Here is a 16166-nt window from a genome sequence, read left to right as displayed (position 1 = left end):
TATCTATGGTGTGCTTTTGTAACGTTCCAGCATGAAGCCATGTGGTGAGTGTGTTGTTCCATCTCTCCTGTGTCCAGGTGCTGCCCTCACATCCATTGCAGCACAGGATCAGCGCTCAGCTGATTTAGACGTCATCCACAGTTAAGCTGGATGCAGGAATATGGCTGCGAGTGGACCAGTGTGTGGCATATGCAACAACTTGTGTTACTCTGTCCAATAGGATCTGAGTGTTTTTTTTTTTTTTTTTGGTTAATTGGCTAGCCTTTGAGTCATGTGAGTCACTAGGCACTGGGCAAATAGGCATCACTGGAGAGGATGCACTATTTGGTAAAAACTATCATAACCTAATTTATTTGTTATATTGTTATATCTGCTGTGTATGTATCCAGGCTAACATTAACAATTATTCTGTCCAGGAATTTAAGCCAGTTGCTGAAAATATGATTGCATTTAGCATGCACTGTATAATAGTGTCTTTTCATCAAGCACCAGAGAGTGTTTTTAGCTAATAAAATCTGCTAGCAGTTGTTATTGGAGGTGGTAAAATTGACCGCCACTGCTCAGAAATGATAGGCTTGCTTTTTGTTCACAAATTACTGAGTTTCAAGTGCTGCATCTTCCACTGACATCAGTGTGAAGTCCACGGCTGCATGTGAGAAAATGAAACTTGACAGCAGCAGCAGCTCATTTACACCAGTGCTAAAGAAACAAACATCTGTGAGAACAGAAATGTATTTGGAAAATATAATCAGGACTCAGTCAGTTAAAGATTAAATACAATATATGGGGGAAACAGGCCCTGAGCTCTCCTCATAGGCTTTATGGAAATGAGGCAGCTGTCCTTGTGAATGCAATTGGATGAGATTCTATATGCTGCTCTCAGGAAGTCAGCTGCAATAGCTCACTGCTGGAACATCTGATGCTCTACGCACCACCTCCATCAGTCAGAGAACATATCTGCTCTGAACCCTGCTATTTGGCATGCTAGAGGGGTCAGTGTTAGGGCTGGTGTTAATGGGCCAAGCAGAGCGCAGCGAGGAATAAACAACAACTAACTATCAATTAACATCCTATTCTGTTCATCTTTTTTCCCCTAATCTCCAAATCCAGTTCATTTCAGAGAGCAAACAGCACCACCTCCACGAGGAAAAAAAATAATAAAGCTGTTTAACCAACAATGAACAAACATTTTAATCAGCGGGGCCTTCAGGGGGATTTGTGTCATCTTGTCTCAGGATGGGTAAATCCTAATACGTAAAGCTCCACTGAACTCCCCTGTGTAAATTTGCCCACGTTTAAAGAGTAAAAGTTGTGCACAGAACTCTGGATGTCCTGCAGACATCCACATCTTTATTGCTGTGCTTTTAAAATTCAGCTCATTCAATATACATTAATACAATTAACCTGGACTTTGTAGCAAAATCAAACAGAACTTTATATCCCTAAAAATGCTTAAACCCAGGGACAATAAATTATAGATTAACTCTTGAGATTAAACAGAAGAAAGAGGCCAGCCCCCCCTGTCCCACCGTTCCCTCATGTCAGCTCACTGCAGGGCTGAAAAAGTCACATCACAGTCTCCTGTTAATGAACAGTGAGCGGTTATTTGCTGGAGGAATTCAGGTTTTCACATTGGCAGTTTAATTTTTTTCCCTTCATGCACATCATGAAGAGGAGTTCATAAAGTGACAGACAGACCTTCACCAAATGGTAATAGTGCACTATCGCCTGTTGTATGTGACTGTAGGCTCATCTCATATGAGAAGAGTGTTTTATTACAGATGAATTATCCTCAGACAGGTATGAAAACAGGGCATGATAGAGATCACGTTAGGCATCTTAACTCCTGGGATCATCCAGACTATGATCTTTTCCTTCACCAGACAGTGACTGAAGCTGAAAGTTAAGTGCTGATGGTCCGCTTTGGATTGATCGATGAATCTTACTGATCACTTTTAAATGTGAGGCAGCCTCAGATTCTCAAGTGGGGGCCCTTTCTGCTGTTTCAAAGTCAAAGCCCTCACCCAAAGGTGACCATGAAAAAAGGAGGCTGGCAGCATCATTCACTGCTTTAAACCCATTCTAAGACTTCTATGAAGTGATGTCAGCTCTTTATTGCTTTTTATGGTTGCTTATAATCTTTTTTTTATTATCGATGCCTTTTTACTGCTTTTATTCATATAAATTTAGACGTGCTTTTATTGTATTTTTAAATCTCTCTTATAGCTCTCATCTCTGTTTTGGGCTGATGTGATCTGCTTTTGTTCAGCCTTTACCTCTTTTCCTCTGATACTAATAAGCTGATCTGATATGTCCCATTGACATGAAATAAATAATAATAATGTAGAAAAAAAGAAGCAATTCTTCCTGTGTCTCTTCATCATAGACTGCCTCCCTCCTCCTCAGTCTCAGGTCATAAATATCTCATACCTTTACAGCATCTAATATACCATTTGTTGGTTTCTCCTCTGCATTAAAATACAAAGGCTAAGTGCATCCAGTGGCAACATTTATACAAATTTATATTCTGTGTTTACATGCACTCCATGGCTGCATATGCAGCTTCAAGGCCGCTCTGCTTTACTTAAAAATCCGCCCATCAAACAGGAGTGGATAGAGCAGATGTGCGCCCCCCCCCCCTCCTGTAAGCAGCAAAGCACAATCACTGGCTTTCTTCCTGACTTTCCAAACTTTTCCTCAGGTCTCTTATTATCTTCCCATCACATTCCTCGTCATGTCGCTTGTACCCCAAAAGCTTTGCTGATGTTGTCATTATTAATGGTAAAGTCATGCACCTGTCTCTTCGGGCAAGGGCTTACACATGGTGCGACAGTGTCTATCACTCTGTCATGTTTCCTGTCTTACACCCTCACGTCAGTGTGTTGCCTCTGGTCCAGCTCTGGTATTTTGAAGTAGAGCACAGCTGCAGAGGCGAACATTTAATCCGTTCCACCCGCCGAAAGTCGTCACCTGGCAGGCTGTTTGTCTCTACCAAAAATGGCTCAGGCCAATTAGCAGGAAATTAGTCACGATAGTTTTTAAGACCTCACACTTGGGATTTTTAAAGTAGGAGACCTCCTACTATTGGCTTCTTATTACTATGAAGGATTTTCAAAGCATTTTTTTAAAAATCACCTTTGGACTGTGTTTTCATCTCCTCAGCTCAAACCTTCAACTCACAAGAAATGTTAAGTTCACATCTATGTAAGAGGAGGGAAATATTGATTTTGACTGCTCCCTTTGAAAGACACCATCACACAGAACATGGCAGAGGACTATACACTATATACAAGTGCTTTTTTTTATTATTTCAGATTGAAGGCAGCTTTCGAACTAAAAATTGTTATTGATCGTCATTCATCTAGATTATTTTCAGGCCATTCAACATTTATCCACATTCAGTCAGAGCTAACCACTGCCTCTATGGCAACGGGGCTGTTAAATTTGTGTTAATCAGACTTAAATTATAGAAAAGGAAAAATGATGTCGATAGTAAAAGCTGATTGAGCAGAGACAGAGAAAGAAAAAAAATATATTTCCTATCAGTGAAACAATCAGTGTGCTTTAATAGCACAAATCTAATAAACTCTTGCAGCACTGAAACAAAAGAGAAAGTCTATCTGATAAGATTAATAGAAGAAAGCAGTCAGGGGTGCGCCAAAGAGCCGGCACAGATTTCCAGGGTGAAAGCTAGCAGATTTCCAAAATAGTCCCTGTAGATGCAGCTATTTATGTGGAGAAATGAACCATTACTGTATCTAATTTGTGGCAAATTGATCCTGGAGACTCAGGCTGTCATCCATCCTCCTGCTTGTGTGTTTAGACTCCGATTTATGCTTTGTCAGAGGGGGAATAGAGCTGGGAGGACAAATGTGTCAGCTCTGTGCCTCTCCTCTCTAAGGTCCCTGTCACAGAAGAGCTATGATGGTGAAGAAGCCAGCCGAGGAAGGATTCACTCATGGTTTTGGCATCAGAAAGCTCCGCAGGCAGACAGGCAGGCAGGCAGGCAGGCATCACACAGGAAGCCAACCTTCAGGTGCAGCCTGGATGTCAAGCTCCTTCTATGTAAAGCTAAAGAGTGACTAAAACACACAGTGTGTCACATAAAAGGAATTTATGTCATTATGTGATCAGAAATTAATGGTTCATTTTTGTCACTAGGGGGCACTCGTGATATGCATGGTTGAAGCTGTAGTTGGAGGTCAACCGCCTCCTGCTGATGATATGTGTGCATGTTACCATAACACCATAGTAACTCATGCTTGGAGAAACACAGTGAATGCAGACGCTGCCATATATAAACAATGGGTGGATGCAGATTAAATAGAAGATTAGACATGAAATGTCAGAAATAAAAGATTTGATTTGTTCTGAGGAGCATGCTGTGCATGTAGAGTTGATTTGGAGTTCTGTGTAAATGTTGAAGGTCACACTGAGAACAAAACAAGAGGAAAGGAAGTAGAAAACATGAAGGATGGAGGACTGAGTTCACCCAATTAGACATCTGTAGAGTCTCTATTGCCACAGCCTTGTAAATCAGCATTCACAATTCCAATGTGTTTTGTTTCATATTCATTTTGCATAGTTCCAACCTGCAGAGAAAACAGAAAATGTCTGACTGAGACATTAAGTTTTTTCCCCTTGAAGTTCAGTGGCCTTTGGCTGGCAGCTCCGTACCTGCACACGGGAATGTAGAGTGTGGCGTGGATGAATTTTTAAACCACTGATTAAAACATCGTGTAAAGTAGAAAGAGAAATTTTCAAAAGAAGCCCTGAGGCAGAATCAATGTTTAATAGAGGCAGTTATTAAACCTGCAAAGTCCCACAAATGTTTAAATACCTGCAGGATAAAGACACCTGGAACTGAGAACTTCAGTGTGATCAGCAGTATAGCCTGACTGCTGCTGCTCCCACTGCACAAACAGCTGCTGGTGTCCCCGCTACATGTCACTCTTTTAGAGGTCAGACTCTCAGGTTAAACTGTTTTGAGTATATTATTGTAAATACATCTATATAAACAGCTAACTGAAAGTTCAGATTTTGTGTTCGTAAGGTGACATCGCTTTATCTCCATCTAGTGGCAGAAATGATGCATGAACTGAAGCACTAATAATGCATAATAATAAATCCAACAATACTAATATTGTTGTCCATAATAATATAATATATTATAATATAATATAATATAATATAATATAATATAATATAATATAATATAATATAATATAATATAATATAATATAATATAATATAATATAAAAACAATAATCAAAATAATTTTCTAGTGCAAAATAAATGTATAAATAAATTAATGGGCCTAAATTAATGCAACATAAAATCAAATAAAAGAAACTTTAAGAATATGAAATTATTATTAACTATTATTTACACTCATTCTGTGGTATTTCTGTGTTTACTTCAGACAGACATGCAGCTCTGTGGGGGCCTCAGGCAGCAGCTTAAAGGGGAGGAGTTTCCTGCGCAGTTTGAATATCGGCTGACAGAAAAGTAGTTAGGATGTCAGCGGAGTGGGCATCTCTGTTTTAGTTTTAGTTAATAATCAGCGCTGTAATGAGTTGAAAACCAGTGAAACCAGGCGGACAGTGCAGCTCGTTATAAAAGCCATGCGCCTGTTATGCGTCTGTCTGCTGTGTGCGCTGCTGCTTTTGCGCAAGAATGGGACAGCGGCTGGAGAGTTCACTTCGACTGCGGGACACCCTCTGCATATCGATGACGGGAACTTTTCAGAGCAGCATCACATGAAACAAGAGCCCTTTCAGCTCCAACAACAAGTGCTCCATGCCATGCCAGGTCTGTAAACTTTACAAGTTTGCCACTGCTGCGTCTTTGTTACTTTATGCAATAAGCTGAAAATAAACTGCACCGTTGGAGGACGTAGATAAATGTTTCTGACATTTATTTTTATTTCTGCTCCATCAAGCATCACAGTGAAGGGCTGTTTATCAGATTATAGACCAAGATGTCCTCATTTACTCGGCCCAGACCATCTGTATGAGGATTTGCTCGCAGATTTGTTCATGACTAATAAGTATGTGGGAGCTTCCTGCTGTCACCATGAATAACGGTTTCTCCATCTGTCTCTCAGTTTAATGCCACCAGAAGGAGGCTATTCTCCATTATGTGTGTGCATTATTTACAATATTTTACCAATCTAACATTCACTGTGGTAGCATAACTGTCATAATAATAATAAACAAACAAACACATAGTGTGTTAAATGTCAGTGGAGAGCAGGTCAGTGGCCTTCATGTTCTGGGAGCAACACTTCTGTTGTACTGGTTTAGATGGTCTCCATGTATTTTCACTTGAAATAATTGAATGCTGAATATGTATGTATTTACAGTGAAGGGTTAAAGGGCAGATTTCTTTTCATTTTTTTGTGATCCACTCAGTGACAGGTCTGCATGCAGGCAGGCCAGTTTATCATCCTGACTTTTATACTATGCAGCCATGCTCGTATTATACCAGCGCTTCCTCTCTGACAAAAACAATATTTCCAGGCCTTGGAAACAAGGCTGTCGTGTTTAAAGGATACTTTTAAACTTTTAACTCTATGTTAGCTGACTGAAAAACATAATACAAAACCATCTGATTTTAGTGGATCCTAGAGAAGAGAAAGGGGGGTCTGGAGGCTGCTACCCCAGCGACCTGACCAAGGATAAGCAGAAGTAAATGAATGGATAAACAACAGCATATAACGTTTTTCACTGAGCCATTATTAATTTAGCAAAAAATGAAGCCAAACAACACACACACACATGATGCCATGATTTAATAGATCAACCTTTAGCAGCAGTAACTTGAAGTAATGGTTTCCTGACTTTATCAGCCTCTCACAGCCTCACATTGAGGTTTTTAGACATTTCCTTATGAAGGTCCCATCACAGCATTGTAATTGGGTTGAGGTCTGGACTTTTACTATGCCAATTCCATAACCTTAATTCTGTTATTGATTAGCCATTCTGGTGTAGATCTGCTGCTGTGCTTTGGATCATTGTCCTGTTGCATGACCCAGTTTAAACCAAACTTTAACTGTGGGACAGATGGTCTCACATTTGTCTCTAGAATGCTCTGGTGTACAGAGGAGTTCATGGTCAGCTCAGTGACTGCAAGGTTCCCAGGTGGCTGTAAAGCAAGCCTAAATCACCATCCCTCCCTACAGCTATGGTGGTGACTATTAAGGCCAAACAACTCCACTTTGGTTTCATCTGTGCACAGGACATTGTTCCAAAAGTCGTGCTTCCATGTGCTTTTTAGACAATTGTTTTTCTAATGGTAACCCATCCAAACACACTGTTAAGTCTTCATTTACTGTTCTTTCTTTGTCACTGTAGAATGCTGAACTCCAAATAGTATTTGAATGCTCCAAAGCAGCAAACTGCCAAAACGCTGTGCTCACCTGCTGATGATCAGTTCATCAAGGACTGGTGATCAGCAGCAGGCTGAAAGTCTGGAGCACAATTAAAGCCATCACTTACACCTCCACCTTATTGTGGCGGCCTTTATGTGCATGTCAGTTGAGTAGCCAGCCATTCTATTCTATGGCAATTCTAAACACAATGTGACAATCTGTTGTCTCTGGAGGATGTGAAAAATGACAGAATTTACTGTTCACATTGCCTGGAAGACAGCATACGTGGTTCCTGAAACCTTCGATCAGCACTAATGGTGTCTCTTCATGCCATAACAGGTGATGGCTTTTAAACTGTGTGCTGATTACAAGCTAAATGGTCCTTCTGCTCTTTACCAGGTCTCACTCCAACCAGTTAAAGTCTTTTAGTGCACAACAGTCAACTTTTCCAATATATCTGTATGACTATATAGACATAAAAAAGGACTTTTAAGAGGTATAAAAACACATTATGTTTTTATTTACATTTGACACCACTGAGTCCCAGCTGAATTGTATAAAATGTAAGTGCCCCTCCATCTGTAGAGCATGTCTGTTCCTCACGCTCTCAGAGCAAATGTGCTTGCACTTTTCAGCGGAGCAGCAGCAGCTGAAAGAGGGATTTGTGACCCCGCTCACTTATCAAATGATTCATGACTAATTCATGCTGATGTGGGAGTGCATTACCATCCGTCATCACATGATCCTTCAGACTGTGTTGTTGACTACAACGCTTGGAAGTGTACCCAAGCATGCTGTTGTCTATGGTACACCCCCCACCCCCTACCCAGCTAGAATTTTTCCTCCTCGCTGCTGCAGCTGAGTCCTGCTCAACAGTTCCCCTGCTCTCGGGGGACTGACTGCCTACTTTCCCTTTGTAAATAAACACTGAAACCTCTGAAATACCAATTTAAAAAAAAAGATGGTCACTTATCTTGATTATTCTCATGCCTCATAATGAACAGAGCATCAGACTTGCTACCACACACACGCACAAACCTCCACCTAAAGCATCTCTTGTCATAAATGTCACTTGAGTTTTATATTGCTGAGTCGTGCTTGAGGATGATTTGGCCCACATATCAAAGGGTGCACTTGTGTTTTCTTCCATCAGTGGAATGTATGGCCTAATTCCAACACACACACACACACGCGTGTGGGTGGTCAATATATAATTCCCTGTTGGACCATCTGTTTGTGCTGCCTGGTGTTCTCTTGGTGTTGTTTGTGTTCCCTCCTGCGTTGATCATTGATGAAATGATGCTTAATCCAAAAAACTCATTTAAGCCACAGGGTGTATTTTTTCAATAATTATATCCTGCCAATCTGATATCTGTTGTTTTTAACTGTGGGGTAGGAAGCTTTTTTTTTAAATTTGATATTTGCTCAGTAGAAATGTTTCATTGTGTGGTTTTAAAAGTCAAAATGGCTGCACAAGTGCATAAGGATTGGGAAGCTCTACACCACAAGTTGAAATGAAATCTTTTTTGTGTGTGTGTTGGACACTGGTTCCATTATGTGCTTGGTAATAACAGTATTCAAGCCGCATCGCACACAACATAGGATCTATTTCTCATCTGCACTCTGTGGCCTCAGACGACCCATTTCAATCCTCTTCATAAACCTCTTTGTGGTGTGGTTCAGTTCCACCAAATGGGGAGATTACTGTAATCTGGCTCGGACCACCTCCACTTCAGATTTACTGACCCCCCCACCACCACCATTCCCTACTTCTGTTGTGTTTGGCTGCCACGGCAGGACACACATACAGAGGGAGGCCGCCACTCCCCGAAACAAGCATCCTCATGTCCATCTGCTCTGGTGTAAGCATCTCAGCGGGACGACTCTAAAACAGCCAAATGGGCATGTTTGGTCACATTGTGGTGAAAATGGATGCCTCTGCCTCTGATCAAAGGGAATTGTTTGTGGCAGTGAATCTGGTTATCTGGCTTTGTGCTATGTGCTGCAATATTGTCAAAGCTGCTTGTGTAAAATGTGGCTTCATGAGCTCTCTTAACTGTTGGCAGATCTTTTAGAAGCAGGATTAGGAGCAATCAGACCACCAGCAGAAATTTCAGCCACTGCTACTGTCACTGTTGTTTTGTCACCATTACAGAAAAGATGCTCATGGCATTATGATGAGAGGGATTGCAGCCCTAGCATTACTGCAGTACTTAGTCACTAATAAAAAGTGTAATAAGGGACTTTTCATGGCCTCCCAGCACAAACCGAGTTGCTGAAGAGCCAGCTGCTGAGATTTATGGCTCTCCAAACTCACAGTACAGCCCAGACTGTGTAGAAGCAGGTCAGCAGACAATATTTATAGCAGGGCAGTAGGTGGAGGATGACACCTCGGTGCTACCCAGACCTGGCAGAGTTCTGCAGCTGTACACTCTCTAAGCCTCTCGTTATGGAGCAGTTTCTTTGAAGTATTGTTCTGTGGCTTCATTATCTATAATTGTTATGAGGCACTGGTGCTCAGATTTTCACAGCTGGTCTGTGCAATCATACGTCTGATTTCTCTCACTAAGTTCTGATCTCATGCTGGAAAAGTGAGTGTTCATCTTGAAAAGTTCCCATACTGAAGCTGCACTAATTGATTACTGGTCACAATAAGCTTTAAAAACACCATTACATATTATTATACTGTTATGACTCATAAGCAACATACACTCATGAAAAACAACACATTTGCTAATAATACACCCTTCAGGTACGACACATGGTTACATTTACACAAACCAAACACATGACCGTTTTTCCTGATGCCGTCTTGAGACTTATACAGCAGCAAAAGTCCAAGTAACGAGGGGACAGACCTTCACTCAGGAGTTCAGGATTTGAGTCCCCCTGACACCCTGAGCTGTTTTGTTTTCACCAACTCTCATATAATTTATTGATTAGTGCTGCTTTAATATAAAGCCTTTATCATTAAATCTTGGTGGGTTATACTATCTGCTACCTAGCATTATGTTATGCAGGCAAACGGATGGTTTATTGAGCATCTTTCATTATTATGCAAAAGCTTGCCTCTCAGAATTAAAGGCCCGTTGTCATCAACATACTACTGGCTGTTCAGTATGAAAGGATAATAGGCGGAGGTGTCACCTTATTATCATTAGGCCTCAAATGAGATTCTCCTCTGAATACATGTAATAATTATGCCACTCAATAAGAATCACATCACATGCCTGCTGATGTACAATAATGTTGATTGCTGTACCTATGCCACTATCTGTATTAGTGTCCTCTTTAAAAAAAATCTGCTGGGATTAATTGACTAATACCCTAACCCTAACCCTCAGGGGAGTCTACAAATTACTTTTCCACGTGTGTTGTCAATAACGTCCCACCCAGGTTAATTGAAACTGCATCTCATCTCCATTTGCAAATGGATTTCTAACAAAGCACATTGTCACACAGTGCGTAAAAGAAATAGACAAAATAGCATGAACAATATCTTTGAACTTAACCTGGAGCATAAAATATGACTAATGTTTAAAGTGCCTTAGAGTAATTTAGTTCCATTCATTATGTACATGGGTGACCTATGGAAACAATTGAATGAGTGTAATGCAAGCTGTGTGTAGTCATCTTGTGTGTGCTCATAACGGGTCATTTTAATAATACCTCACTGAAGGCGTGCTCACATTACAGCAAAGATCCTGACATTATATCTGATGTCAAAGAAAATTACTTTTTCATAATGTGCCTCGCTCATTTTCTAGGTGATGACTTGAATGATGGCATATCATTATATGATATATAGATATGTATCATCTGTGTATCTCTAGTGACCTTACCTGAGTCATGTTGATTAAAGAGTTAATGGGTCACACAGCAGTGTTAGACTGCGGTCCAATATCCATACTTGTATACTCTTTAATATGCCAGTGAAAGAATAAGGTGCATCATGAAATGCCATGAGGTTCTTCTTTATAGGGTTGTGTTTCATAGTGTGCATTTCTAGTGTGGTATTTCTAACCCACATTACTCATGAGTGACATGCCAAGCATGCACATATGAGATGATGTTATACCGTATGAACAGAGCTCCAAAGCTGCATATAGTGGCGGCTTTTAATGTCATGGCTGCTTCTAGTTCCCAGATGGTCTTAAATCAGTCAGCTGTGTTTTCTGTTGTCCCAACATATGAGGCTACGATATTCTGATGTCAAATTATGTGTTGTCTGGATGAGTCACAGAACAGCTGCTCCTGGAAAGTCATTTTTCATTTTGTATGTGTCATTTTTATATCAATAATGTTGTCAAACATTCTTGACATCTCTACTATCCACTTCACTAGTCTTTCTTTGTTCTCCAGGTTCAGCCTTTGACTTGAAAGTCTGGGTGAACGACGTGCTGAGTCGTCAGTACCTGAGCCAGGCAGCCGTGGAAGTCTATGTCAACTACACCAGGACCAATGCAGCCTTTACCGGGGACGATGGTGGCGTTTCACTTCATGTACCTTACCATGCTGGGTGGCCTATCACAGTAGTGGCCAGCAAGGACAGCTACATTTCTACAATGCTGCCTTATAAAACCAAGAGAATGCCAAGTAAGTTAAGTGTTATGATCCACAAACGTTCTCAAAAGCTCTCAAAGCGCTCAAATGCTTTTTTATTGCATTGATGAGAAAACACCAGACCCCAATATGACAGGTTCTTATTCTGTCAGTTCAGAAAATCTGTTACTCTGTGGCTTCCAAGGTATAATTCAACCAATTACATATATATATATATATATATATATATATATATATATATATATATATATATATATATATTCTGTATATCAGGGGCAGAGTAGTCACATGTTTGTGTCTGTGGATCTGCATGCTCCCAATCTGCAGAAAATGGTAGGGGTTTTTTATATTCCTCTTATGCAGCAATCACATCTAAAAAATAAAAAAGGAGCACAATGATAGATTTGTGTACTTTTCTAAACTTTCTAGGTGTCATTTGAAGGGCAAATGTTCCTCCACCTGACTGCATGTGACACCTAATTAGGTGGCAGAACCCAAGAAAAATCAACTTGAGATTTTCTAGCACACATCTTTGTGTCTCTATTGCTCATCTGCCATCTGCAGTGCTACACATTTCTTTCCAAGTACGATGGCAATAAATCTTCAATCCTGAGCTATTGTTGTAGTGGATGTTAGATAAGCTCCTTTCAGAACGGTGAAATGCCTTGTCCTACAGCTGAAGGGCACACTGCCATCTAGTGGTGCTAATTTTACATGTATTTGTCTTCCCCGTATGTTTGTAGTATTTTCATCAGTGACTATATCACTACTCAGTCTGAATCAAGGGAACATCTGGCTGTTTGAAGATTCTGTCCTGATCACTGGGAAAACATCTGGTACTGTATACTGACTCTATGTGTGTCAGTCTTCACATCCATTAAGAAGACATGTGTAGAAATAAGGAACTCTGCTTTCTTCCATGTGTAGATGCTTTATCCCAGCCCACTGTGAGGTTTCCCAAAAGCCTGCTGAACCTGACACACAGCAGTAATGTCACCTCTGTTATAGCCTACCTGACCCTTCCCAAGCTGATGTCAGAGCAGGATGGCTCTCTAAAGACTCTGGGCATCATGAGCAGCAAATCAGGTAGATATATATATAAATATATGCATCAATGGAATTACATCTGTTCATTTTATTTTGCCTGTTTATATATTAAAACAAGTGATCTATTTCAGTCTGTAAATATCTTTATTTCTGCTATAAAACGAAACATTTTAACAATGGAGGTCTATGGGGACTGACTCGCTTTTAAAGCCAGCCCCCTAGAGGTTTGATGTGGAACTGCAGTTTTTGATGGAAAGATGGAACAATGAATTCCCCACAGACTGACTATCTAAATCATTTAACCACACCATCCAGGCATCACTGATCTGCCAATCAAACTACAACACCTGCAGCTCAAGTATATTCATTACATTAAGATGTGATTAAGATAAAACTGAACTTATTTACTTTCATTTTTCTCAAGGATACGTCAGCGTGGAGTTGAGCCCGGTAGCAGCTGTCAGCGTGCAGCTTTTCTCAGAAAACAAAGAGTTACACTTGAGCGGACCCATTCAGATAAGCATCAGGGTTCCTGACAGCTGCGGACTTCAATCCTCAAATGTTGTCCCGGCGTGGTTCTTTAACAGAACCACAGGTATGTAGGAACACACACACAAACACACACACACTACTTTCACTGTAGGCTATATCCACTCATCAGCTTAGATTCATAATAATATCATTAATGTTCAGTTTAGAAAATGAACATGAAATGTGTGACGACTGCACCTCTGCAGGCGAGACTTTAACCTGTCATCTTATTCTTAGTATCATGCACTTGTGTCGGTTTGATGTCTCTGAGGAGAAGTTCTAAGGCCTGTCTGTGTGCAGTAGATAAGCAGACTACCCTAACAGATCAGCTAAAATCCATTTAAACAGTGATCTGTTGATTCATCAGCCCAGAGGAGCAACTATTTAAAGTTTATGCTTAATTAGGCATCAAGCATAATGTGACTCAGATGTCCAATTTCTTTTTACTGCTTATTCAGGCACAGAGGGCCCTTTATTTTGGTGACTCTATCACCTTTATACTGTACTCTAAGAATAGTGCCAGGACAAATTATTTTACATTTTAATGATTTTTTTTCTTCCTTCAGGTGGCTGGATGAGAAAAGGACTAGGAAAGATTATATTAGTAGATGGAAAACTCATGTGGACTTTCACAGCTCCCCACCTGGGATACTGGATCGCAGCACCTCTGTCATCTACTGGAGGCGAGTGTTTAAATACACTGAACCACAGGCTAACAGAAACATTGTTATTTGTTGTTGAACTGCAGTTATTTCATGTATTTCTATATTTTTTAGTCAATGTTTACATTCCTCCTTCTAAACATTTGCAGGTTTCTTTGGATTTGCTGTCCCCTTTGAATTGATCCTGCGCCATTCATTTTTTCTGATGGTTCTCTTTGGAGGAATACTTGTGATCATCATATGTCTTCTGGTTGGATTATTATATCACTGCAGGTAACCAAGGATTTATTATTTCATACCAGTTTGTACCACATTCAATGCCAATATTGATTAATGGGAATATATATATTTTCATGTTTAATCTTTTTGGTTGCTGCAAAATCTAAATAATCTAATGATACTCATCCATAGTTGTGTTTTCCGTAAGTCTGTGAATGCAGCACAAAGCATCACTAATATTTATTTTAATAAATGTGTTTCGTCTTCAGACGTCCACCTAGTGGAAGCGAGGAAGCACAGAAAATCCGGCCAGTGGGGAAAAAAGACCAAATTACCTCCACATGTGACGAAGAGTCATGTTCAGGGAACAACTCTGATCCACAGGATGGGATGAACCATTCATTCACAGAAAGAAGAGACAACCAGCACAATGCTACTTACATCTCTATGCACAACGATGATGTAATTTCGAACCCTAATGCTGTGGCCATTGCACTGGAGTGTAACCAGCTAGAGCTGAACATGAATGATCTAACGCACAACACTTCAGATCAAGTCAGAGTTCCAGCATCTTTAGCCGACAGCTTATTTTTCTACAACCAGCCTGTTGCTATTCTGCACGCTCCGGCTTTCTTCCAACTGGATGAGCAACCAGAGCAGGTCCAAAGAAGCAAGTCGGCCACCCTGCCCCGAGCGGGAGCCTCAAACAGCGCCGGCACCGAGCCGCTCAGTAATGACAACTTCACCCAGACTCTTCTAAAAGGTCCTTCTGCCACGCCGAACCAGGCAACAGAAACAGAGGACCAGCTTGGAGTTTTAGCAGCAAAACCCACCACCACCACATCCAGGATTCCCTTCAGTCTGCCAGAGTCAGTGTCAGTGCCAGGGACATTAAATAAAATGGGTGGCAGCAGACACTCAGTGCATGGCTTATTAGGACTAACTAAAACCTCGCCTCAGCCTCCTCGGGCTTGGTTCGTGTCGCTGGAGGGCAAACCTGCAGCCGAGATCCATTACGCTGTGTCTGAGCAGCAGAGGAGACGGAGGCCAGTCGAAAGTCGGGAAACCAGCTTAGACTCAGGGGTGGACATGAGCGAACTGAACCAGACGACTGGCAGGAGGACTGTGACGCTGGAGCGCAATGCCACCTTCGTCAAAAGCAAATCCAGCAGTAAACAGTCTCCTCCAGAGTGAAGCTCCACTGCGAGGACAGTGCTGTACTCATTTACAGTTACTTATTTCATTTAGATTCAGAAGCCACTCAGCTGCACATTCCTCTATATAAACTAATGCAAATGCTAAGCGGTTTAGTGTCTTAACCTAAAATGTTATTTCTTGCCCTGTTACCTAATGACAGCAGCGGTACAAGGCTTTACACACTAAAAAAAACACATGATGAATATAAATGTTTGTTGTTTTGATGTATACAGTGTATAATTTATTAAAAAAACTGGACCATGCCATGATGATTAACCCACACCAAGAATATTTATTCATTGTAGACTAAATAAAATGAAGGGACATGTTTCTATCTTAAAACATTAAATCTACATAACAGTACAATCATTTTTAACACTTTTCTTAACAATAACAATATTTTGAAATAAAAGATTTCCAACTTTATACTACTTTACAATTTACTCCATGGCACTTTAGAAGGAAATTGTTGCACTGAATTTGACAGATGTTACAGGTCATTTTACATAAATATGTTATTATAAATTTCAATAACATCAAAAATAAAGCAGAAATAGAGGTTTTAATCATCTCAG

The 16166-nt window shown here is 40.5% G+C and overlaps 1 protein-coding gene across 1 annotated transcript; it reads left to right on the top strand.

Moving 5' to 3' along the window:
• The first annotated feature begins 5507 nt into the window (after window positions 1-5507).
• LOC114426549 (protein FAM171B-like) lies at window positions 5508-15901 on the top strand. The gene is made up of 8 exons (XM_028394037.1): window positions 5508-5811; window positions 11735-11968; window positions 12679-12771; window positions 12863-13021; window positions 13407-13577; window positions 14080-14196; window positions 14325-14448; window positions 14664-15901. The coding sequence occupies exons 1-8, from the start codon at window positions 5625-5627 to the stop codon at window positions 15586-15588; spliced, it is 2010 nt and encodes a 669-aa protein (XP_028249838.1). The 5' UTR covers window positions 5508-5624; the 3' UTR covers window positions 15589-15901.
• The last annotated feature ends 265 nt before the right edge of the window (window positions 15902-16166 follow it).

Source organism: Parambassis ranga, chromosome 21 (genome assembly GCF_900634625.1).
Source record: "Parambassis ranga chromosome 21, fParRan2.1, whole genome shotgun sequence".
Taxonomy (NCBI): domain Eukaryota; kingdom Metazoa; phylum Chordata; class Actinopteri; family Ambassidae; genus Parambassis; species Parambassis ranga.
The sequence above is the reverse complement of the archived record's forward strand: the minus strand, read 5'-3'. Positions and strand labels throughout refer to the sequence as shown.